Here is a 25,068-nt window from a genome sequence, read left to right on the forward strand (position 1 = left end):
TGACATTTTTGCCATACTATAGCCTTGCTTTTTGGGTCATTTTTTCAACATGCCATTTTATTGTGTTTTTAGTCATTTTTGCAACGTTCTATGCCATGGCGTGTCTCGGCAAGGTATTTTATGCAGTTTTCATTAGGTTTTAGCTGTTTTTAAGACATGCCATTTTTTGACATTTTTGCCATACTATAGCCTTGCTTATTGTGTCATTTTTTCAATATGCAATTTTATTGTGTTTTTAGTCATTTTTGCAACATCCTGCTCCATGGCGTGTTTCGGCACGCTATTTTATGCAGTTTTCGGCAGTTTTTAGCTGTTTTTCAGACATGCCGTTTTTTGACATTTTTGCCATACTATAGCCTTGCTTTTTGTGTCATTTTTTCAACATATCATTTTATTGTGTTTTTAGTCATTTTTGCAACATTCTGTGCCATGGCGTGTCTCGGCAAGGTATTTTATGCAGTTTTAATTGGGTTTTAGCCATTTTTAAGACATGTCATTTTTTGACATTTTTGCCATACTATAGCCTTGCTTTTTTGGTCATTTTTTCAACATACTATTTCATTGTGTTTTTAGTCATTTTTGCAACATTCTGTGCCATGGCGTGTCTCGGCAAGGTATTTTATGTAGCTTTCGGCAGTTTTTTGTCATTTTTAAGATATGCCATTTTTTGACAATTTTGCCATACTATAGCCTTGCTTTTTGGGTCATTTTTTCAACATGCCATTTTATTGTGTTTTCAGTCATTTTTCCAACATTCTGTGCCATGGCGTTTCTCGGCAAGGTATTTCATGCAGTTTTCAGCAGTTTTTAGCTGTTTTTCAGACATGTCATTTTTTGACATTTTTGCCATACTATAGCCTTGCTTTTTGGTTCATTTTTTCAACATACCATTTTATTGTGTTTTCAGTCATTTTTGCAACATTCTGCTCCATGGCGTGTCTCGGCAAGGTATTTTATGCAGTTTTCAGCAGTTTTTTGTCATTTTTAAGATATGCCATTTTTTGACATTTTTGCCATACTATAGCCTTGCTTTTTAGGTTATTTTTTCAACATACAATTTTATTGTGTTTTCAGTCATTTTTGCAACATTCTGTGCCATGGCGTGTCTCGCCAAGGTATTACATGCAGTTTTCATTAGTTTTTAGCCGTTTTTAAGACATGCCATTTTTTGACATTTTTGCCATACTATAGCCTTGCTTTTTGGGTAATTTTTTCAACATACTATTTTATTGTGTTTTTAGTCATTTTTGCAACATTCTGCTCCATGGCGTGTTTCGGCACGCTATTTTATGCAGTTTTCAGCAGTTTTTATCCATTTTTAAGACATGCCATTTTTTGACATTTTTGCCATACTATAGCCTTGCTTTTTGGTTCATTTTTTCAACATACCATTTTATTGTGTTTTCAGTCATTTTTGCAATGTTCTATGCTATGGCGTGTCTCGGCAAGGTATTTTATGCAGTTTTCAGCAGTTTTTAGTCGTTTTTAAGACATGCCATTTTTTGACATTTTTGCCATACTATAGCCTTGCTTTTTGGGTCATTTTTTCAACATACCATTTTATTGTGTTTTTAGTCATTTTTGCAACATCCTGCTCCATGGCGTGTTTCGGCACGCTATTTCATGCAGTTTTCAGCAGTTTTTAGCTGTTTTTAAGATATGCCATTTTTTGACATTTTTGCCATACTATAGCCTTGCTTTTTGTGTCATTTTTTCAATATACCATTTTATTGTGTTTGTAGTCATTTTTGCAACATACTATGCCATGGCGTGTGTCGGCAAGGTATTTTATGCAGTTTTCAATAGATTTTAGCCGTTTTAAAGACATGCCATTTTTGACATTTTTTGCCATACTATAGCCTTGCTTTTTGGGTCATTTTTTCAACATGCCATTTTATTGTGTTTTTAGTCATTTTTGCAACATCCTGCTCCATGGCGTGTTTCAGCACGCTATTTTATGCAGTTTTCGGCAGTTTTTAGCTGTTTTTCAGACATGCCATTTTTTGACATTTTTGCCATACTATAGCCTTGCTTTTTGTGTCATTTTTTCAACATACCATTTTATTGTGTTTTTAGTCATTTTTGCAACATTCTGTGCCATGGCGTGTCTCGGCAAGGTATTTTATGCAGTTTTAATTAGGTTTTAGCCGTTTTTAAGACATGTCATTTTTTGACATTTTTGCCATACTATAGCCTTGCTTTTTCTGTCATTTTTTCAACATACTATTTTATTGTGTTTTTAGTCATTTTTGCAACAGTCTATGCCATGGCGTGTCTCGACACGCTATTTTATGCAGTTTTCGGCAGTTTTTAGCTGTTTTTGAGACATACCATTTTTTGACATTTTTGCCTTGCTTTTTGTGTCATTTTTTTCAACATGCCATTTTATTGTGTTTTTAGTCATTTTTGCAACATTTTATGCCATGGTGTGTCTTGGCACAGTATTTTATGCAGTTTTCAGCAGTTTTTAGCCGTTTTTAAGACATGCAATTTTTGACATTTTTGCCATACTATAGCCTTGCTTTTTGGGTCATTTTTTCAACATACTATTTTATTGTGTTTTTAGTCATTTTTGCAACATCCTGCTCCATGGCGTGTTTCGGCACGCTATTTCATGCAGTTTTCAGCAGTGTTTTGCAGTTTTTGAGATATGCCATTTTTTTTTGACATTTTTGCCATACTATAGCCTTGCTTTTTCTGTCATTTTTTCAACATACTATTTTATTGTGTTTTCAGTCATTTTTGCACCATTCTGTGCCATGGCGTGTCTCGGCAAGGTTTTTTATGCAGTTTTTAGCAGTTTTTAGCTGTTTTTAAGACATGCCATTTTTTGCCATTTTTGCCATACTATAGCCTTGCTTTTTGGGTCATTTTTTCAACATGCCATTTTATTGTGTTTTTAGTCATTTTTGCAACATCCTGCTCCATGGCATGTTTCAGCACACTATTTTATGCAGTTTTCTGCAGTTTTTAGCTGTTTTTAAGACATACCATTTTTTGACATTTTTGCCATACTATAGCCTTGCTTTTTGTGTCATTTTTTTCAACATGCCATTTTATTGTGTTTTTAGTCATTTTTGCAACATCCTGCTCCATGGCGTGTTTCGGCACGCTATTTTATGCAGTTTTCAGTAGTTTTTAGCTGTTTTTAAGATATGCCATTTTTTGACATTTTTGCCATACTATAGCCTTGCTTTTTCTGTCATTTTTTCAACATACTATTTTATTGTGTTTTTGATCATTTTTGCACCATTCTGTGCCATGGCGTGTCTCGGCAAGGTTTTTTATGCAGTTTTCAGCAGTTTTTAGCTGTTTTTAAGATATGCCATTTTTGACATTTTTTGCCATACTATAGCCTTGCTTTTTGGGTCATTTTTTCAACATGCCATGTTATTGTGTTTTGAGACTTTTTTGCAACATTCTATTCCATAGTTTGTTTCGGCACGCTAGTTTATGCAGTTTTCAGCAGTGTTTTGCAGTTTTTAAGATATGCCATTTTTGACATTTTTTGCCATACTATAGCCTTGCTTTTTGGGTCATTTTTTCAACATGCCATTTTATTGTGTTTTTAGTCATTTTTGCAACATTTTATGCCATGGTGTGTCTTGGCACAGTATTTTATGCAGTTTTCAGCAGTTTTTAGCCGTTTTTAAGACATGCCATTTTTTGACATTTTTGCCATACTATAGCCTTGCTTTTTCTGTCATTTTTTCAACATACTATTTTATTGTGTTTTCAGTCATTTTTGCACCATTCTGTGCTATGGCGTGTCTCAGCAAGGTTTTTTATGCAGTTTTTTTGCAGTTTTTTGCCGTTTTTAAGACATGCAATTTTTGACATTTTTTGCCATACTATAGCCTTGCTTTTTGTGTCATTTTTTCAACATGCCATTTTATTGTGTTTTTAGTCATTTTTGCAACATCCTGCTCCATGGCGTGTTTCGGCACGCTATTTTATGCAGTTTTCAGTAGTTTTTAGCTGTTTTTAAGATATGCCATTTTTTGACATTTTTGCCATACTATAGCCTTGCTTTTTGTGTAATTTTTTCAACATACAATTTTATTGTGTTTTCAGTCATTTTTGGAACATTTTATGCCATGGCGTGTCTCGGCACACTATTTTATGCAGTTTTCAGCAGTTTTTAGCCGTTTTTAAGACATGCAATTTTTTGACATTTTTTGCCATACTATAGCCTTGCTTTTTGTGTCATTTTTTCAACATACTATTTTATTGTGTTTTTGATCATTTTTGCACCATTCTGTGCCATGGCGTGTCTCGGCAAGGTTTTTTATGCAGTTTTCAGCAGTTTTTAGCTGTTTTTAAGATATGCCATTTTTGACATTTTTTGCCATACTATAGCCTTGCTTTTTGTGTCATTTTTTCAACATACTATTTTATTGTGTTTTTGATCATTTTTGCACCATTCTGTGCCATGGCGTGTCTCGGCAAGGTTTTTTATGCAGTTTTCAGCAGTTTTTAGCTGTTTTTAAGACATGCCATTTTTTGACATTTTTGCCATACTATAGCCTTGCTTTTTGGGTAATTTTTTCAACATACTATTTTATTGTGTTTTTAGTCATTTTTGCAACATCCTGCTCCATGGCGTGTTTCGGCACGCTATTTTATGCAGTTTTCAGTAGTTTTTAGCTGTTTTTAAGATATGCCATTTTTTGACATTTTTGCCATACTATAGCCTTGCTTTTTGTGTCATTTTTTCAACATACTATTTTATTGTGTTTTTAGTCATTTTTGCAACATTCTTTGCCATGGTGTGTCTTGGCACACTATTTTATGCAGTTTTCAGTAGTTTTTAGCTGTTTTTAAGACATGCAATTTTTGACATTTTTTGCCATACTATAGCCTTGTTATTGTAAAATACCAAAAATGCCAAAAATGTCTTAAAATAGAATGCTGAAAAAATGACATATAATGACAAAGTATAGCATGTGAAAAAACGTAAAAATTTGACGTTGAAAAAGTGGCTGAAAACAACACATTAGGGCATGCCGAAACACGTCAAAGTATAGCATGTCGAAAACACAACCAAAAAAGTAGTAATATAGCATGTAGGAAAAATGGTTTAAAACGGCATTGTACAGTTTGTTGGAAAATGTCCAGTTTTGACATGTTGAAAAAATGTCTGAAAAGGACATAATCTCACATGTCAAAACGCGTCACAGTATAGCATGTTGAAAAAACAGCCAAAAACGTAATAATATAAAAAATGCTGTATTTTTGGCTGGAAAAGGTGTGGCTCAGTGGGTAAATTAGGCAGTTAGTGTGCCTGAGGTTGCCGGTTCAACTCTTATCTGGGACGGGTGACTTTTAAAGCTGCTGTCCAAAGCAAAGAGCTAAAGGGACTGTTGAAAACATGCAAAATGTACGGAGGTTTGCCTCAGTGGGTAAATCAGGTGGTTAGTGTGCCTGAGGTTTCTGGTTCATGTCTTATCTGGGACAGGTGACTTTGGAGGACAGTCAAGAGACAGGAAGTTTAGGTGAGAAATAGGAAGTTGGGTTGAGAGACAGGATGGTTAGTCAAGTTACAACAAGTTAAGTTGAGAGACAGGAAGTTGAGCGAAGGTAGAAGATGGAGGTAGAGGATGAGAGTATAAGAGATGAAAATAGGAATAAGAACAGGCTAAGTGGAAGGGTCAGAAATTGAAAAGCAAGGGGCTAGAATAGGAAAGTCAGGAACGTCAGGAAAGTGGCAGAGTGGTAAGGTAGGAAAGTCAGGAACATAGCACGACAAAGCCTAGTGCCAATCGGAAAGATGAAAGAAGGGGATGATACATTACTTAGGTCTTGAACGACAGGGAGCAGTCCCAAAACGAAGGAAGTCTGGTATGACACACCTTGCAACAAACACTTAAAACTGTTAAAAAACACACAATTGTCTCTGGAATTTTCATATACTGAAAACAGAATTTTACCTGAAGAACTTAGTTGATTATAGGCCTGATTGGTATATCAGTCCAGTTTTGTGTATGTGTTTGAGCACGTAAACACCAGATTCTGTTTATGAGAATAGCCGGAGTACTCTGAAAAACTGGGATGTATAAAATAAATCTTAATAAGCCACATTCTCTGCTCTCATGTAAACAAAATATCCCAAACATGGTCATAACCTGGATAAGCCTGATCAACGGGTTATTCATGTGCATGTGGCTATTTTCTTTTTTTTTTGACATACTGTACTGACTTTCAACATTGTGGTTAAGATACACCTCTGAAGTATACTTTTAATTTGTTCCTTTGGCCTTAAAGGGTTAAAAATGTGCTCATGTTTGAGGATTGAAGATGCAGATGGTAATTCTCTCACAGTGCAGTCAACAAGGACTTGTTAGATGAATGTTGGAATGCACCAGCTGAACTGGGGAGGTGACACAGACTGTCAAAAAAGAAGGCTGAACTCACTCCTGTGCATACTTTTCTTCTTTCTCATAGGTTTTTGATGTTCAAAGGAAGATCACATATAAGAATCTGGCCAGCTGGTATAAGGAGCTGAGGGAGTATAGGCCCGAGATACCCTGCTGTGTGGTTGCCAACAAAATTGACGGTAAGTCTGGCTCTGACACTGCACATAACAGTAAATATTTAGCTCGCACAGATTGTTTATTTCCTCTATCCTTTTGATCAACTATGCAACCTACAAAATCGCCTGTAGAATTTTAGATGCAATCTTGTTTGTTTTTCTTTATCTGCAGCTGATTTGAAGGTGACACAAAGAAGCTTTAACTTTGGAAAAAAGCAAGGACTCCCATTTTACTTTGTGTCAGCAGCTGATGGGACTAATGTAGTAAAGGTTTGAACTTTTGCTTACTCTCCCACAGTGTAAATGTCAGCAAATGCTGAGTTCATTTCATGGTGCATTTCAAACTCATTAGTACTGTTAACTGCATGGATGACATTACAACAGGATTGACAGTGCTTCTTTTATAAACCAAAGTATCAAATTAATTCTTTATATAATTCTGTATAAACTCATAAATTGTCCAGACCACTTGAACTGCTCCTGTGTGTTGATAGTTTTGACTCGCTGTCACAACAGATGTTCAGAGAGATGATCAAGAGAGCAGTGGACTACAAACAAAACCCCAGCGACTTCATGGATGAAGTGATGCAAGAATTAGAGGTACACCTCTTTGAATGCCAAAACACAGTCTGAACACTGATGTGCTCATCTTTGAAGCCGTTTTAACCAACCCTAACCAAGACTGCTTACAGCCAAGATTAACAAGTTTAAAACTGACTCTGAGAAACTCCAGAATTGGTCTATAATCAGCAATTGTTTTGTTTTAAAGACATTTCTTAGATTTTCACTTAAAACCTATTCATGAACAAGCATACACTTTACTTTTCTGATGCTGAAGTTTTTGACTGAAAACATATTCATATTGATGATATTTGTGTTACAGAACTTTGATATGGAGAAGAAGGAAGACAATTCAGAGGCTGATGAGGATGGACTGAAGGCAGAGAGTCCCGAATTGGTCTGACAGATGTTTACAGATCCTCAAAACCCACTTGTCATCTCATGGATAATTTATAGGCACATTATTTGACCTTATGTTATTTTGGTGGTCTGCTTTTATACCAATGGTTTCAACTCTACTATTGGAGGTTGGCAGACAGTCTTTACATCAGGTTTTAAGTCACTGCCCTCCATCTGTGCAGTGGCATTTGCAGGGAAATAAACCTGGTGGAATGATTAGAAATTATGTTTTCATTTAGCTGCTGTTTTAGCCTTGTCATTCATAGTTAATTTCACATCTGCTATAATAGTAGTAGAAAATCCTACGAGGCTAAATTTGTTTGTATTTTGTCATATGAGTCTATGTGAAGCATTGAAAAATAACACAGCAAAGAGAACATATGTCTATGAAGCAAGCTTCTGGCTGTTCTTGACATTTGTGTGTTGTGTCGCATTTCAACGATGTAGTCTTTTTTCACCACCCTTTAAATGAAAACTTAATGTACCATGTAACCAAATTGTTATCATGTGTCTCTTTCAGACTTGCTGTGATTGAGCAGTAGGCACAAGAGCACCCAGTAGTCAACCTCAGCATATTATAAGATACAACTGCCAGTCATACATGAGTAGACGTCAGCTGTGTTGAGCTCCTGTGAAATGCTCAGCCAGCTGTGTCCCTCGTGCTGGGTTTTAAATGGATACATGTGGATTCATTCATTCATACTAGCAGTAATGTTGCCATGAAGAACATTAAACTTGTATTCTGGCAGAAGGTGAATTTAAAGGTCCAGTGTGTAGGATTTATGGGGGCATATTGGCAGGAATGGAATTAATATAATTGTATGTTTTCTTTAGGGGATTAAGTAATTAAATAAATTTGTGTTTTTACGGGTTTAAATCATCTGGTCTATTTGTTTTGGAGAGTAAGATAATTTGGCTCCCGATAAAACCCTCTTGAACATCTGGATGATAAGTTAGCAGAGAAAAGAGTAAACACACTTGCAGGTGATGGCTAGTGGCCCAACTGTGACAAGACAAACAGCGTCTGAGAAACACTGAGTGACATGAGACTGCTTCATTCAGTGTTTTTACTAGTTTAAATCACCTGAGCCGTTTCATTAGAAATTTCAGCTGTTAGCAATCTGCAGCCCTCACTGCTGGATGCCACTAAATCCCACACACTGTTCCTTGGACACATCATTCCATTATTTCTATATGATTATGTTTTACACAAAAACCATATATATATTGTATTTATATTTGACTGTTTTATGTGACATTTACCCAAAATAAATCACACTGAAATATAATTTTGCTTCCAATGGAGTGAATTAGCAGGACTTTGATGCAGTTCATGTTTTAATTATAAATTTATTACATAATATAACAAACATATATCTCTGTGGTGGAGATATCCTGGGCAACATCTCAGATCTTGCCTCAACCTTCACTGTCACCCTTACTCTGTTTGCGTGAGAAATACTAGGTAGCTAATGGTTAATTTTTTATTTCAACTAGGGTTTTCATGTATTGAAATGGAGGGGATTTCTAATGCTATTAGCATCCAGAAGTTGCCGGGATAAAAACTGTAGATGATTTTCCTGGTCAGCAGATGCTGAGAAGGGGAAGTTCACCTGTGAGACAAGGCTGAGGCGTTGCAGTGATACATCCACCATTCTAAACTTCACAGTGCAAACAAGGAGAAAACCAACAATGAAAGAAAAAAACCCCTTTGATGATAAGATCACTGGTTCCAGTGGACTCCAGTGGGTTTTTAAAAAGGTTACACTGCTCCCCCTACACTATTTAGATTGTGCTTTGTTGATTAGAAAATAAGACAAAGATAACCCTTCACTGAACTTATTTGACCTAATGATGTGTAAGTCTGTTACACGTTGCATTTTGCATCTGTATTTGTGGTAAACTTACACAACCATCTAGACCAGGTATTCACTACAGCATTGTTTCTTCGAACCAGGCCAGCCTGTGTGAGTCCAGACTGTACACGTTCACCTCTAAAGTGTTTGTATTTATATGGGAACAGTAAGTCAAGCTGAATAATAACCTTCATCACAGTAAAATCAAGCAATCGTGATGTGATTTGTCTCAAAATTTAAATAGAAATGTTAATGCAAAGCTCACAGGTAGATATACACAGGCTATTGTTTATATGTATAAACAACAGCCTGCTTCTTTACAAAATAATAACAGAGGGATCTAACAAATGTCTGTAGTTCTCAAGATTTCCAGGAGATGGCACCATATTATTGAGTCTAACAGCTCAAGAATGCTGTAACTAAGATAGTCCTAAAGCAAAGACAAATATACAGTTAAAAGTTAAGTTATTTTTTGGCACATTTTCCTTTGTGTTGTTTGTTCCTCACTGGATCACCTCATATAGCATATCCAAAACTCAGAAACTGAAGGTCTGAAAAAGGAAAAAGGAGTGCTGCCAGAGTGGAGGGTAAGGAGCGCAAATGCCATCTGGGAATGGGTGTACAAAACAGTGACACTGCATAAGCTGTACCTACACAGTTACAAAGTGAGTTATCTTGCAATATAAAATGTGACAATGCTTTCGTTCAATACCCTGTGGTAGTCTGTCTCTCTGTCTGTCTCACCCTGCGGGCAGAGCAGTCCACTCTCTGAAGACGTCACTCAGTACAAAACAAGAATGCAGAACCATGAAGTTCAGTCTAGAATAGAAGATGAATGTATGTGTGCATTTTTCTGTTTGTGTGTGTATGTTGTGTGTGTGTGTGCATGTTTTGTGTGACACAGCCACTGCCGGGAATCTCTGATGGTAATACAGTAAGGCTATAGTGAACTAGCTCCAAAGATGTGAACCCTAACAATCAACCATACACTCGCTCATCCCCAATGTCTCTCTCACAAACAGATACGCTCAAAAAAAAAAAAAAAAAAAGGAAACAAACAAGCATTTGCACATTCGCACAGTCACACACGCATGGTGAAGAGGAACGACCACACAGAGATTCGGGGAATCCAGATGCACGCATGCGCTTGGACGATGGGTGGCTTTTATGTTAGCACCTTGTCACCTTGTTTTGTGCAAATCATCCCCTAGTTCATAGTTCAGAGTTCAAAAGTTCAAGAGTTCATAGAAAGAATAAAATCTGCTCACCTTTTCCACAGGTGGTTAACTATGCATATATGCCAAACATTCATATATAGATCTATATACTTTTTGTTTTTCAAAAATTTATATGAAATCTATCATATATACATTGCTTGTGATTTAAAAAAAAGATTTTTTTGTAGTTTGTTCATTTTTACAAGTGTAAGTACGTTTAGAATGGACAGGATATTCATTTTTTTCTGTCTTTTTTTTCTGTCACTCTAAAATTCAAATGAGTGAAAGATTTAAGTATCATGTTTCACACGCTACAAAATCTACCCACAGTGTCCGAGGGTAACAAATCAAAGAAAGAAAAAAATAAAAATAGAAAAAGAACAATAAACACAAAAAGTCCAAAATGAGTCTGAGGACATACTGTAACACTGGAGTCAGAAGTAAAATAATCAGTGAGGTCACAGTGAGGCAGTGAGTGCTATTCCTACAACCCAGATACGTCATATTTACCACCCGTTTTTTTGTTTTTTTTTTTACAAACTGCTAGCCTAAAAGAAAAGACAGAAGGTTAAAAAAAAAAAGATGCAAAAACTTCTTACCAAGTGAAACTGCCTTGGCATACTGACTGGATGCTGCTGATGTACGGAGGTTTTTAGTGGTAATAGAGATTACCTGGCCATCTGTTGGAGAAAAGCTATGGATAAAATGCTTTTTGTTGCGTGAATAAAACTCACTGTTTCTCACTGCCAGCAGAAGCTACTCATGAGTACAATTGCAGATTTTGTATTGTAAAAAGAAAATTCAGTTTGTTTTCTTTACAACCTGGGTCTTATTTTTAGAGTTCTGGCTGCCACCGTTTATGATAATATTTTACTCACTAAGTAAATTGTAGAGATAGAGGGAAGCAGCAATGTTGCAAGACACTGCCAGGTTGTAAAATACTGAATTTTCTTTAAGACCTTACAGAGGCGTTCCCATCCCCACAGCCTGATAAACTACAGACACATTTCCTGCAGTGGCATTTCAGAAGGGCAAATACTTTACATCTAGCTCATTTAAGCCCGAGTATGACATGTTTTTGCTGATTATACCCCAGAAGGTTTTAAGGAAAACAAATATTTGCTTTATGTCAACTGTTTAAAGGAATACTTTACACACAAAATGACCATTTGTACGTAAATAAGTTTTTCTGTGATATTATGTATTTGTGAAGAAAACTTTATTCTCCTCCCATTCCTTCACAGAAAACTGCAAATGCATTGATTTGTTGATTGGAGACCATGTTTAACAACAGAGAACCACATTAAAACATTTTTAAAAACTCCCACACCACGTGCAGTATAATACATGTATTATTTATCCAGTCATATGCTCAGTACTTTACAAACATGCATTTTTGCTAAAATACCTTATTTAGTATTAAAGTCTGGCTTTTAAGAGAACATAGACAGTTCAGTTTTAAGTTGAAAGAAAGCGGCAACCTTCAGGGCTGAAAAATGAAGCCAATGCAAAACCGACAAAAAATGCAGTTCCTTGAATGGCCACTCGAGGCTCCTGAGGCAAGTAAATCCCCATAGACACTCATTTTAAAATGCCAAATTCTATAAAGCTGATTTCGACATTCATGCCAACTGAATGGGGGGTGATTATTTTATATAACTCATCCATTTACATTTTATCAATGTTTAAAGTAATGCATACTTAAGGGTGGGGTTGCTGCGAGGCATTACCACAGTCTGTGAGTCAGATCCAGTCATTGTTCCTCCACAGCTTCACCCTCTCATCCAAATATGGTCACTTCTGGCTACAAAAGACCGAGATGGCAAGGCTACGTCCAAATGTTTCTGTTCTATTATTGAATGATTTTAATGAAAATGCATTCTTTGGGAAGTACAGAGCACACGACTGAATAAATGAAGCTAATACTGCATGAGTTGTGGCAGAGTTTGTTTTTGTTTGATCCATACAGTTTTCCTGTTGAACGTGGTCTCCAGTCAGTCAATATGTTTGCTGTTTTACATGGAGGCATGCCAGAAAAAGTTTATTTTACAAATTCAAGGCAACAGTATGACTAATTGGTATACAAATGGTCATGTAGTGGATGAAGTATTCCTTTAAGCTTAATTTGGCACAGGCTTATTTTACTGGTAGCAGTTTCCTTGTGCAGCAAAAATGATAATTTCCTCTCTACTGGTGATAAGAAACATCCCAGTGTCTATCCTTTCACTACACTAGAGTTTGTGCAGCCCGCTCTGAGAAGCATCATCAGTGGTCACAGGGATGGAAATTTTGCTAGCCGTTAAACTTTTTTTTTTTTTTTTTTCAGACTGTGGTGATGTTAAATTGACCTCACGGGTAAGAATTGAAATGGAAAGTGATAAAACAACAGGCAACAACCTCTCCATGCTAGTGCCCCAAACTTCCATCCCTGAGTGATAAACAGGCAAAAGATGAAGAGCCCCTTTTACCAATAAGCTGTCTCATTAAGTGGTCCTTACTGTGTGTTGTTGTGGATAAAGAAGGATCGGAGAACCACGTCAGTGAGAGCTGTAGCTGAAGCAGTAGGGATGGGTGCCAACTGGGGTCTCAGCCTCACATTACGGGATGCCCTTTAGTATGAAGGAAGACCGTAAGAAAATAAAAACAAACATCAAACTCTCTGTCCAAGACATGATGCAACTTGTCATGCTACGGTTCAAGAAAGGGTGACCATAAGGAAAGTTGTATACCTATGACAAAAATTTCATTTTCATATCTATATACTTTTTTAAAATTTCAAATATATATTTATATATATATATATATGTATATAATTGGTAGAAATGAGTAAACTATTGGTGGAATAAATTTAAAGATTTCTCTCTGCCTTCTATACTAAAAACCAAAAACAGGCGCAGATTAATTTATTACATTTCCTCTTTGCAACATTGTCTTTTCTTCTGAAAGCTATATTTAGATACATATATATCATATTATATAATACCTATATATAATATTCCCTTTGGAAAACCAAAAAACTTGATTATGAAAAAAGCCACGAGTGTTGGTTAAACATTCTCCAAATATAATAGATAGCACAGTCTGGGTACCAAAGGCGGAGGGGTTTTCTCCCGTGGTTTACTTGGTGGAGTTCCACCTCTGGGCTCGAAAGTCTTCGGTTTAAAAACAACAGCAGATTTAGAGAAGACACACCTTTTCAGAGCTGTGTCAGCAGGATGTCCGTAGTCCTGTGTTCATCGTTGTTGATCTCTGTATAAATATTTTGAAAGGCAACTGAGCTTTCGATTTGGAACAAAAATTCCTTCTCCTCCTCCTTTACTCAAACTGCAAAAAGGCTTTCAGAGGCCTAATAGATGGAGGGATAGAGGTAGAGAGGAGAGGAGGGACATGTGAGAGGGAAAGTGTGAGTGTTACTAAGGGAACTGAAGCTTTCACAAATCAAATGTTTTAATTGGAGCTCATGCGATTTTCCTCGGCAAAGAAAGACCAGAGCCCATTTTGAGGTCTGATCTAATCGGCTGCAGGCAAGGAGGTGGGCAGAGGCTAAGGGCCGAGTAGAGGGGGACGAATGTATTGGATCCTCCTCTTCAGTGCAGTGCCAAGTGCAGGGTATTAATGCAGAACAGAAAGTGTTGCGAAGGTACACAGGTAAACATTTGTGATGCAGAACATAAAAGCAGCCAGAGTAAAAGAGGAGCGGCCCCTATCTTTTCTCTTTCGTCAACTCTTGCCCGTTCTATCTTCTTCTTTCTCCCCATCTGTTGCTGTGTCTCAGGGCAGGGGTCAGCTCTCTAGCAGCATTTTTAGTGCTCGTTCAATGTTCATGCGGTGTCCGACTCGCGTCACTCCCAGCTCTGCAAAGTCATCCTTGGTTAGAGCTGGGAGGTGAGAGCCTTCGATCTCATGTTCCTGAAACCCTGCTCTGTGCTCCCCCAGATTGATGCTCTCCAGCCAGTCACCGACGTCGTACTTATTCCAGAGGTGGAGGGGTTTCTGGTGGAAGGGCCGCAGGGCTAAAAGTGGTGACCCCAGCCCGGGGGAATGGGAAGGCGATGGGGATGGGGAGCGAGAACGGGAACGGGCGCTGGAGCTCCTCATTACAAAGCGGACCTCTTTCGGCTCCTGGGGTAGGCTGAGGCTAGAGGATTTGAGGATGGTTTGTGGCGGTGTTGTCGGTGAGGTCGGTAGGCCGAAGCCTGAGAATCGTCCAAGAGGGTCGCCCCGATCAGGTGAGCCTGAACCTGGGCTAGGGGTACGTCGGGTGACGGGGTAACGGCTGCCAGGGCGGATGGTGTATGTGGTGCCATAACTTCTCTGAGAAATGGTGTGGAGCTCGCCTAAGCTGCTGAAAAGTCTGGAGGAGGCAGATGGAGAAAAAGAGAGTCAGAAATGTTAACAGACAAAACAAATGTGCACTAAAGAAGAAAAAAAAGGCGACCAAGCTTTGGGTTTTATGTATTAACCACTCTAAGTTCTTCTTTAAGTAAGTGTTGACAAATCAAGATAGTCTCACATAGCAGCAACATCAAAGCAGCATGCTGCACTCAGTGGTTGTGAGATTATTTACAGTTTTGGATAAAAATCTTTTTACCACTCAGTTATGGATATGTCACATTGGACTTGTATAATTTCAAGTATTACATTCAGTAGACAAGGGAATACATGGCAGCATTTGATTATAAGTTGGCACTATTTTACATCTACAGTGCATCTGACCATTACTCAAAGTATTTTTTCTTTAATAAATTAAATCTAAAGCTACTTCCTGTAACGGCATACAATATCACTGTGACCCACAACAGCAAAAGCCTTAAAGATAACAAATATCAAACTGATTTAGATTTTTTTTTTAGAATGAAATTATTTCTAGCCTGAAAGCATTAAATTCATTCACAGTACAAACATGCAAACACACTAGTATTTACTTATGTTTAAACACAATACACAGTTGCATATTACTTACACTGTTTTTTTTTCTACACTAGAGAAGTACAGTTTAGAAAGAAAACAGAGGTGACATTTATCAAATCTGTTAAAGGCCACATCGAGGCACGCAAAGCAGCACCTTTATCCAAAGATTAGCTTTAATCTTTTAATCAAACATACTTATGTACTCTGAAGTGCAGCTAACACTTAATTCAACGCGGTAAGTCAACTGTTTTTGGAACTGCAGTGATCAGCCAACCCAGTCTTACCATCTGCAGCATAAGGAGGAAGAATTGTACTAACACAATCTGGCAATAATTCTTAAGAATTTGATACTGACAACACTCACTCCTTCCACAAGAACAATAAATCCTCATTTATCCACATTTTCAATCCTGACCCTCTTTTGAAAAAAATAATAGAATAAATCTGTTAAACAGTCTAAAAGTGGGTTATTAGTATACTACTGATCTCATGGAGGGAGAGATGGTCAGAAAGGAGAAAAGAGATGGATTAGAGATTTAGTCTAACATGGAAGTTTTGTCTGGCTTGGTGCAGGCAGGGAGAGGCAGAAAGGAGAGGCCTAGATGTGCTAAGAAATGGTGCAATGGTGCCCGCTATATTCATGCATATTAGTGAGTGTGTTATGTACAGGTGTGGCACATGTTTTCCCTCTACTGCTTGTGTTTGATGTGGACTAAAGAGTGTAATGGAACAAAGGTAGCTGGGCAGCGCACAGGCTGGAAGAATGATCAGACTACAGGGAGCCGACGGATATGAGATGAGCTCCATGCGCACTTACACAGTCGTCCTGCCCTCCTGGGCGCACAGTCAGTTCTAGACCAATCAGATCAGAGCAGCAGGGCGGAGCATGCAAGGTGAGCAGAGAGAGAGCAATGGGAGAGAATGTTAGCATCACTCCATGAGACGCAGCCTGCCAACCAGACTCTGCTTCAGTCCACTCTGCTGCCTCTGACACGCCTTATGTGTGTGCATGTGTGTGCACGGGACTGTATGAGTGTTGCTAAGAGTACATGTATGTATGTGTGTGTGCAGGTGATGGTGTTATTGATGTAAAAGCACGACAAAGGCAGCAGAGTAAGCTTCGGCACCGGAAGGTCTGACCAGTGGGCTACATGAGAGAGAAATGAGCACACTATTCACATATCAAACACTGCACAAACAAAAGAAAAACAAACAAACAAACAAACAAACAAATAAAAGGCGGGCACATGTCCCTTGACTTTTGTGGTAGATTTTGCACTTTTTCTGAAATTATATGGACCAAGAGAACTATTGTTAGCAAACAAACATTTACATATGTATTGTGCAAGTAGTAGTTACTAATTTAAATTGATGTGTGCTAAACTGTAAATAACGGATATGTGTTTTCTAATCAAGAAATATAATAAAATATTCTGTTCTGGTTTCAGAAACCTACAATGTCCAATAAGCAAGACAGTCAGGGACCATGGCCATCCTCAACACAATCACTGGAAAACAAAACAAAGTTATGCAAATTACACAAACAGAGAAAAACAGAAAACCAAAGAGCACAAATGAAACAAAATGAGAACCACGGGTTTCTAAACCACCCAAAGCTATGATACACAGCATGTGAACGAGGTGGACACAAAGAGTCAAACTACAGCAGCATGTGTGGTTTCTGGACGGGTTTCAATGGGGACACACAGTGGATGGGGTAAGTTACAGTGTAACATGACAGTTAAGGGTGCTGGGATGCCTGTGCTACATGTGAAATGCTCCAGTAGGTGAGGAGAAATGAATGCAGAGGCAGAGAGAGAAAGAGAGAGAGAAAGAAAGAAAAAATAATGGTGTGCATGATCATCTTTGTCATAGCCGAGGGCAATCAACTGTTGAGATGGATATGGTGGGGGTGAATTTGATTGCGTTATCTGCAGCAAAAGAATGATCCCAGTAATGAGTGAGTGTTACATGATATGTTGTATTTAAAATCATGGTCACCTGTTCCATCCAGGGATCATGATGTTGCTGAGGTGCAGACCAATGACTGATGGCTAAATTAGGCTTAATGTCTCACAGTGACTCATTGGTGGTCACCAAGGCCACACATTGTCTTGAGCAATAGGGAGGAATTAGCAGATCAATCAAAGCTACTTTGGTAACAGACCACTCTTACTAACATTGGTACAACAGTGGTAAAGGGATGGGACTGCAGAATATGCGCATATGGGTTTTATGATACGGGATAGGTTATGCTTACACAACGGTTTTCATCAAACAAATCTGATGGTCTGAATACATGACACCATGACATTTATTGAGGTGCTGGAAGTAAATTCTGCATCAAAGATTTTCAGAAAAGAAGAGGTGGTGGCAGACTTCTGTTGATACCAAACTACACTGTCACTCGCGCCTGATATCAGACAGAACTTTCACACTCCGTTTCCATCTTCAGTCAACTCAAACTCAATGTGGAGTGGGCGGATTCGAAGGTCTGGACCCAAGCAACTGTCACTCCCGAGGAGAGGACAACAGTTACAAAATTCTGCCAAACGCCAATCTTAGTCAGCATCAAAAGCCAAAAGCTAATAGCCCTATACTGATCAATCTCTAAAGAATTTTCCATTCTTCAATGGCTATAGATTGGTTAAAATGTGAAGCACTTTGGTTTCACTTGTGTGGAGTCGGTCAGCTCCTCCTGTTAGTTAATATGAGAGGACTGCGAGAGAGTCTATTCCAAGTTTTTTTCAATCTTAGCTTGCCTCTTTTTTTGGCTCCTCTTAATCAGAAGTGAGTTATAGTGAACATGAAAGCAAAACTGTCCTGGCTCCTTATCCATATGAACAGAAATGAGGACAAGAGAAGAAGAAAGAAGACAAAAAATCAACTGCATCTAAAGAGTACCTACAAACTCCTCAGCTCTTTGAAAGCTACATTTTAAGATCTAGATAGATAAATTACTGCGATTGAAGGAATCTCCGGAACAGCACATTAACATTAAAAACAATTATTGTCAATTTCAAGGCAGAGCAGAACTACAATGGACGACCAAAGAATGACAGCCTTTTTTTCTTACAACTTGCCAAACCATAGAAACACAATCAAGCCAAATCCTGCATAGAACAAAAGAGATACATTTATTTGACTCCACGTGGCACCTCAGGACTTTCTACATGGTCAGGACTTTGTCTTGGTAGTCGAGTCATTAACATGGCTGTTAATGCCAAGATCATGAGGGGATGGTTTTAAGGTGACACACCATTATAGTTCAGTCATGTTCAAATACTTCTGAAATACATCCTTAGATCTTTGAAGTTATCACTGATAATACTGCAGGCGATGATAAGAAGGAAACTGCAGTTTCTGATCCTATCAAATTTATATCAGTGATGGCTGCAAGGAGTTGTGGGCACAAGGATGCATTATGCATTATTTGAACAAGGACTCTGGTCAAAGCTTAAGGAAAAGCTGGAGGGGAAGCTACTAGCAGGGTCAAAGATTAGAGTGTGTGTGAGATGAGGAGAGGCTGTCAGGAAGTGCATGCCTCCAAGCCCTGTTACCTTGTTTGCATCAACAGATAATCTACAACAACAATAACTACTACTACTACCACACACACACACACACACACACACACACACACGTAACTGTAGCCTTATCATTATTGACTACTTAATGTATGTACTTTACAACCACTTAACAGGAAGCCAAGGAGTTCAGCTGTAACTATGGAAACAAGGAACAATTTAGACCCAAGACAAGAGCCATCAATTGTATTACTAATTTATATCAAACAATATAATATAACCAATTTGTCTTATAAAACATAGCCAAAGTCCAATCTGAAATGGTTATATTCTCTTTAAAATAAATGTCATTCTCAAAGATTCTGTAAGAAATCGGGTGATGCAAACAAGGTAACATAATTTTAAAGGAAAATATATGAAACAAAATGTAAAAAAAAAAAAAAGGGTTATCTTTCAATGGGATTAGTTGATAGGCTTGTTAGGAAAAAATATATTTAAAAAAAGCTTAAGTTTACCCTAGGGGCTATAACCTTAAGGTTTACTCTCTTCGGTGTCCTCAAATCTGCAGAAATATAAAGGACTTCATTGTACCTTCAGGTATTGTGTGAAAACAAGAAACCCACAGATAACAGACAAAACAGCACTGTGCGTCAGATGCTTCTGATACTGTCGCTGTGTGAGGATCAAGCCTGCCTTTGCCCCCTTCTATGCCTCATATTTACTTTTTTACTCACTGATGTTGCAATATACTGTATGACCCATAAAAAGCTTAGCAATGTTGTTACATTAACATTGTCAGGGAAGCTAATGCTAGCATGCTGTTGACCTCTGATCTCATTAATGCTTACCATCACAGTGGACTGGCTTTAATGTGGATTCATTTGTTTTACAATGCAAGTAAGAACAAATTGTGCACAGAAATAAAACTAAAAGCCTCCCTCTTTGACTCAGCCTCTAGGTATCCCTCTTGCCAGAGAAATACTACCAGATTTAAGACTAAAATAGATCACAAATTGTTGTTTACAAAATATGTTTGCTTTTAAATAATAAATCAAAGCTTTTGTGTTTGCAATCTCTCTTCCAGTGGGCTTGTTATTGCAAAACGTCAGGAAGGATTATCGACTGCCGACATAATAATGGATCTAAATATCTCTTGTTGGTAGACAAGAGACAAGAGTTTAACTTACAATTACAAGTATGGAACTTTAATTATTTTAAGATTTTTTTCTCTGATGCTGAGTATAGTAAAAATATTCTGAAATCATCACTTTAAATGTAAACATCTGTTCTGTTACTCAGTGTTGAATACAGTTTTCTTACCTGGCACCAGCCACAGGTGACTTCCTCCCCGGGTCAAGTGATGCTCCCAGTGGTTCCTCTCCTAGTGACCTAGTGTCTTTATTTAGCTGCTGTAGTCGTGAACTGAGCTCCCCCATAACAGATGGTTTTGCTCCCTCATCTACACCCAGTCCAAGTCCCAGCCCACCAAGATTGCCCAAACTCCCAATACCTAGCCCCACCCCCGGCCCACGAGGCTCCACTGGGTCCCCCCACAGCTTGGACCTCCGCTGGAAGAGGTAGCGTGGCTTGGTGGGGGCTAGTCCAGTCACTGAGGCTGAACCACCTGAGGGCAGCCCAGCTCCTCCAGCTGCAGCAACAGCCAGGGCAGCAGCCTGCTGTTGTGATAGCAGCTCGCTGTCAGAGCTCTGCTTCAGCAGAGGGTCCCTGAAGGTGACTGGGCCTTTACTGCCTCCTATCTGGGACTTGAGTCGGGGCTTAGGAGGCACTGGCGGCTTGTCGAGCACAAAAGTCTGCCCGTCGGCATAGGAGGTGTGCGTGGTGTGTGTGTCGGCAGGCTCGCCGCTTTCTGAGGACAATGTGGACATGCTGGAAACCGTGGAGACGGTGCTGGTGGTCTCGAGATGGTGGTCTCGCTCTCTGTCACTGGAGCTGCGCGTGTCAGCCTCCTCCACGCCTGAGTCAGCCGCAGAGCCAGACTCGCCCACCGGTGGGGGCTCCAGAGGGTCAGATGGCTTCCCTGAGACAGCTGCTGCACTGGGTGGAGGTGCCGGCTGGGGAGGCTGAGGCTGGGTGGGGGTCACGGTTGGGGTTGTTGGGGTTGAAGGAGTCTGGGGTATGGGTGTTGTAGGGGTGGCGGGAGAGGAGGCAGGTTTAGTTGGCGACACAGGCGTCCCCTGTGCCTGTGCCATCAGCCCATTAGCAAATTCATCTGGTGGTGGAACAACTCCAATCTTACGTAGCTCCTCTCTAGTCTCCTCATCACTGGAGGACAACATCGCAGGGGGCAGGGTCACTGTGTACGGATCCACATCCTCCTCAGAGCTTCCCTGAGCCAGACTCTTCTCTTGGGCTGGACTGGCTGGACGCTGAGTTTGAGGCTGGGCCTGGAGCTGGGCTTGGGGCTGCGTGACTGTGGGACTGGGGGATTTAGCCCGTGGACTTAGAGATTTGCTGGGCTCCGTGGACGTTGGGGCAGGTGTCTGTTCTACTTCTGAACCCATCCCGACAGCCTGGCCGTTACTGGTAGCATGGACCATGATAAGTCCTGCTGTTTTCTGCTGCGACGTATCCATAATACTGATCAACATACTTTTTTTATCTTCTAGTCTCTTCTCCTCCTTCCGCTCCTCTACTCTGGCCTCCATCTCCTGCCGGAATGATACAGGTGATGGCGACGTGGCCCATTGCGGTTTGGTGGGCTGGGGAACTAAAATAGATGCTGGGGAGGATCCAACTCCGTACCCCACTGCCTTGGCGCTTTTAGGTGAAAAAGGGGGAGTTGAGGAAGCCCCTTCCCCATGTGGAGACTCTTTGGTCTGAGGGTCAATGAATATACCGCCCTGGCCTGCCCGCTCCTGTTTAGTCCTAGGCTCTGGGCTGCCAGTTGGGGACTGGCTCTGAGAGGTCAGTGCTCTCTCCCTTGCGGCCAGCGCAAGAGCCAGTGGAGAGTTTGGGTCCAGGGGCTTTCCTGTAAGTGGATGGATAAAGGTGGTCCCACTGGGTGAGGGGCTCAGGGCCAAGGCAGGGGGCGGCAGCTGTCCCAGCTCTCGGGTGAGCATGCGTTCATCGATGGAGTGAGACTGAGTCAGAGAGGGGGAGTCAGAGCTGGTGGTAGACGCCCCCTCCATGGTCCCAACAGAAAGGAAGACAGTGGATTTCCTCCGTTCTTCAAGGCGACGCTCTCGATCTTTCACTGCTCCAGCTATTGCAGCGGCAAAGGGGCCCTTACCCTGAAACATCATCTCTCCCTGGGCACGCAAACGTTCTCGCTCAGCCATCAGCTGCTGCTGGTAGTAGTCTGCACGGCTGGTGTGTGTGTGTCCATGGGGATGTGGGTGTCGTCCTGAGGGTGAGCTCTCTCGGGAGTGGGCAGCAGCTAAGGCTATACTAGCTTTTTCTTGTGCATCTTCAACCTGCAGTAAGACAAACAAAATTAGCCAAACATGTCAAAGGTAGTGGCTCTTCAACACTAAAATAAAATAAATAGATAAATAAATAAACAGTAGACCATCCCCAACATGTGGCGTACCTGTAGTTGTTTCACCAAAGGACTTTTCTTCCTCTGAGGCTTGGTGGGTGTGTACAGTCCAATGCTAAATTGACCCACATTAGCATAAGGGTTGTCAATAACCCGACCCTTCCTTTTGATTCGCTCAGGTGGAGTAGCAGCAGAAGGACGGGGAATTTCCGTAGGTTCTACAGGTAGATGGGAAGAGTCCTGGAGGATGATCATGGAGCGGGCTTTTTTCTGTCTCTCTATGTGTGTGGCCTGCCGCTGAGCGGCCTCGTAAGGCAGGTCCAAAGAGGAGGGCTTGAAGCTGGAGCGTCCTCCAGGCTCATGGCCCTGACTCTGGGTCCTAGATGGGGGAGGAGGGGGACAGAAGGCTGGGGGAGGACCAGTGTCTAGGTAGTAGGGAGGAGGGGGAGGTGCTGTTTGTGGAGGTGGAGGGATGGGATGGGGCTGTGAGTGGTCTCGGAGGCTGTCTGTCATAGAGGAACTGCGTGGAAATCTGTTCTCGCCTGCAAGGGCAGACAGCCGATCCTCCTCAGTGGCACCTGATGAGGGAGGAAGAGCACAGATCTTCTGGTGACCGGGAGTAAGCTCATGAAAGAGGATCATTTCATACCAACCTAGCAGGTCCACAGCTGCTTCCTGAAAAACACACTGCAATGCATCCATCTGTACATCTGTAGACTCACACATGTAATGTATCTGGTGTCTCAAACCCAGCTACACGATATTTTAATAAAACTTGTAACTCTTTTAACTATTTTGGACTTATTTAACAATTAATTCAACATTCATTTAATGAGTGTGCTTGAGAACAGGAAATCTGTTTAATAATACAGGGACTATGAATAATGTATGTGTATATCTACTTTTGAAAAAGGCTCTGCACTTGAACATCTGCTCTGCAAATCTGTTTCCGTGAATATCCAATAAGCACATTTGCACATTCTGAACATGTAATGCAAAGTAAGTATGTATTCATAACCATGTTAACATTTGTGAATCTGTATTTCTCGTCCACGGGAACTTACTAGTTGGAATTTGATGAGAACGCAGCTTCATCTTCAGTGTTTTATATTTGTTGCACTGCTGTCAACATGCTAATCTTTGTGAGTGTGCTGATGCAATTTTACAAAAAAATGAAGAAGCTTGTTTGTCTCATATGTGCTACATGTCAATATTTAGTACCTATAAGCATACTGTACATAAGATACACTATCATTCACCTTAATTGAATATGTACAGGATGGGTGATTGTTTTACCAAAAGACTTGGTCCTGGACATCCCCTTTGGTAGTGGTATGTGACCTCTCTCAATGCCTGGGTGAAGACCTCCATGTAGAGTCATCCCTTGTCTCTCAAACAGTGACTGCAGCACAACAAAACAGAGTGATGAAACACAATCTCATTGCCTTTAAAGCTTTAAAACTCCTTAAAACTGTATTTAGAATATCATCAGTAATGCAGCACAAAGCAGTTTATGCATACATGTGGGCAGTGTTGCCGGGTGCTGTGCAGCCTGTGTTTTTGAGTTATGTTGTGCGTTAGTGGCAGTGGCATATGCTGTCTGCCAGTGTGCTGTGTGTAGGTGCACTCACACTGATCTCTGCTGGTGTTATTCTCCTGCTGGTAGGCCTTTGTTTGACAGTAGCTGCTCTGTAATCTGCCTCGGGGGGCTGAGAACGCAACATAGACTCCTGGGACGCCAACATCTCATCTAGTCTCTCTGTTGAGAAGGAAATGAGCCACCGCTAAATACTGAGAAGCAAGATCAAGGAAACACTGTGCCACAATGTGATTAAAAAAGCATCTCCAAAATGTAGCAAAACTCTTCAATGTGAGGTCATGCACTCAAATATTGTATAAAATCACTGCACTGTCTCAAGACAAGTTCACTGTGTTTCCTTGATGAACTCTAGGAGTGAGCACTTAGAATTAAAAGAGAAAAAGAAAGAGTAGAAAAAGACAAAAGGCGAAGAAAGAGAGTCAGATTTCAACTGCTCTGCTCTTCAGTTCTAAACCAACACTGCTTAAATTGAGACAGCAGTGATAAATCATCTTTATGACGTTCAGAGAGGTGTCATTATTTGCCTCAGACTCACCTCCTCTTCTCCTCCGAGCAGAAGCTTGGTGGGAAAAAGATAGCGTCAGCAGAGGAGGGGAAATGACAAGAACAAGCCAACAGAAGTGACTATTCTAAAAGTTAGGAGACATACCAAGTTTTAATGACAAAGGGAAAGCAGAAATGTGACAGAAAAGGAGGGCGAGAGTTTAGAGTTTGCATGCCAGCAATCTGGAACTCACCCAGTTCCTCCAGCTCAGCGGTCATGGACTTAGAGCGCAGTGTCAGGGTGGTGCTGGGAGCTCTCTTGGGTGGAGGGGGAGCTGTGGAGAAAAGGCATGGTGTTGAGGATGAGGTTGAGGGGGATGAAGATCCCTTGGGTTTGCGGCTCAGTGCCCTTCTTGCATCCCCCAGACGGCCAGCCCATCCCGTCCTTCCTGCTTTGATCTGGTCAAAATCAGATGAACTGGA

At 40.2% G+C, this 25,068-nt stretch overlaps 2 protein-coding genes across 6 annotated transcripts in view; one reads left to right on the forward strand and one right to left on the reverse strand.

The window, feature by feature from the left end:
* rabl2 (RAB, member of RAS oncogene family-like 2) overlaps positions 1–8,781 on the forward strand; it is a 33,400-nt gene extending 24,619 nt beyond the window's left edge. Inside the window, exons 5-8 of the mRNA XM_042496358.2 lie at positions 6,445–6,556; positions 6,705–6,802; positions 7,049–7,132; positions 7,416–8,781. Coding sequence (XP_042352292.1) covers positions 6,445–6,556; positions 6,705–6,802; positions 7,049–7,132; positions 7,416–7,496 — 375 coding nt within the window. The 3' untranslated portion in view covers positions 7,497–8,781. The remainder of the gene's footprint in view (positions 1–6,444; positions 6,557–6,704; positions 6,803–7,048; positions 7,133–7,415) is intronic.
* A 41-nt stretch (positions 8,782–8,822) lies between these two features.
* The window catches only part of shank3a (SH3 and multiple ankyrin repeat domains 3a), a 250,840-nt gene continuing 234,594 nt past the window's right edge, over positions 8,823–25,068 (reverse strand). For all 5 annotated transcript variants that reach the window (XM_088079899.1, XM_088079900.1, XM_088079901.1 and 2 more), the window contains 7 exons: positions 24,840–24,920; positions 24,638–24,661; positions 24,134–24,261; positions 23,799–23,904; positions 22,554–23,080; positions 20,324–22,437; positions 8,823–14,919 (listed from right to left, as the gene is read on the reverse strand). In XM_088079899.1, coding sequence (XP_087936025.1) covers positions 14,349–14,919; positions 20,324–22,437; positions 22,554–23,080; positions 23,799–23,904; positions 24,134–24,261; positions 24,638–24,661; positions 24,840–24,920 — 3,551 coding nt within the window. In that variant the 3' untranslated portion in view covers positions 8,823–14,348. The remainder of the gene's footprint in view (positions 14,920–20,323; positions 22,438–22,553; positions 23,081–23,798; positions 23,905–24,133; positions 24,262–24,637; positions 24,662–24,839; positions 24,921–25,068) is intronic.

Source organism: Plectropomus leopardus, chromosome 7 (genome assembly GCF_026936395.1).
Source record: "Plectropomus leopardus strain MGB_pleo_1.0 chromosome 7, ASM2693639v1, whole genome shotgun sequence".
NCBI lineage: Eukaryota > Metazoa > Chordata > Actinopteri > Perciformes > Serranidae > Plectropomus > Plectropomus leopardus.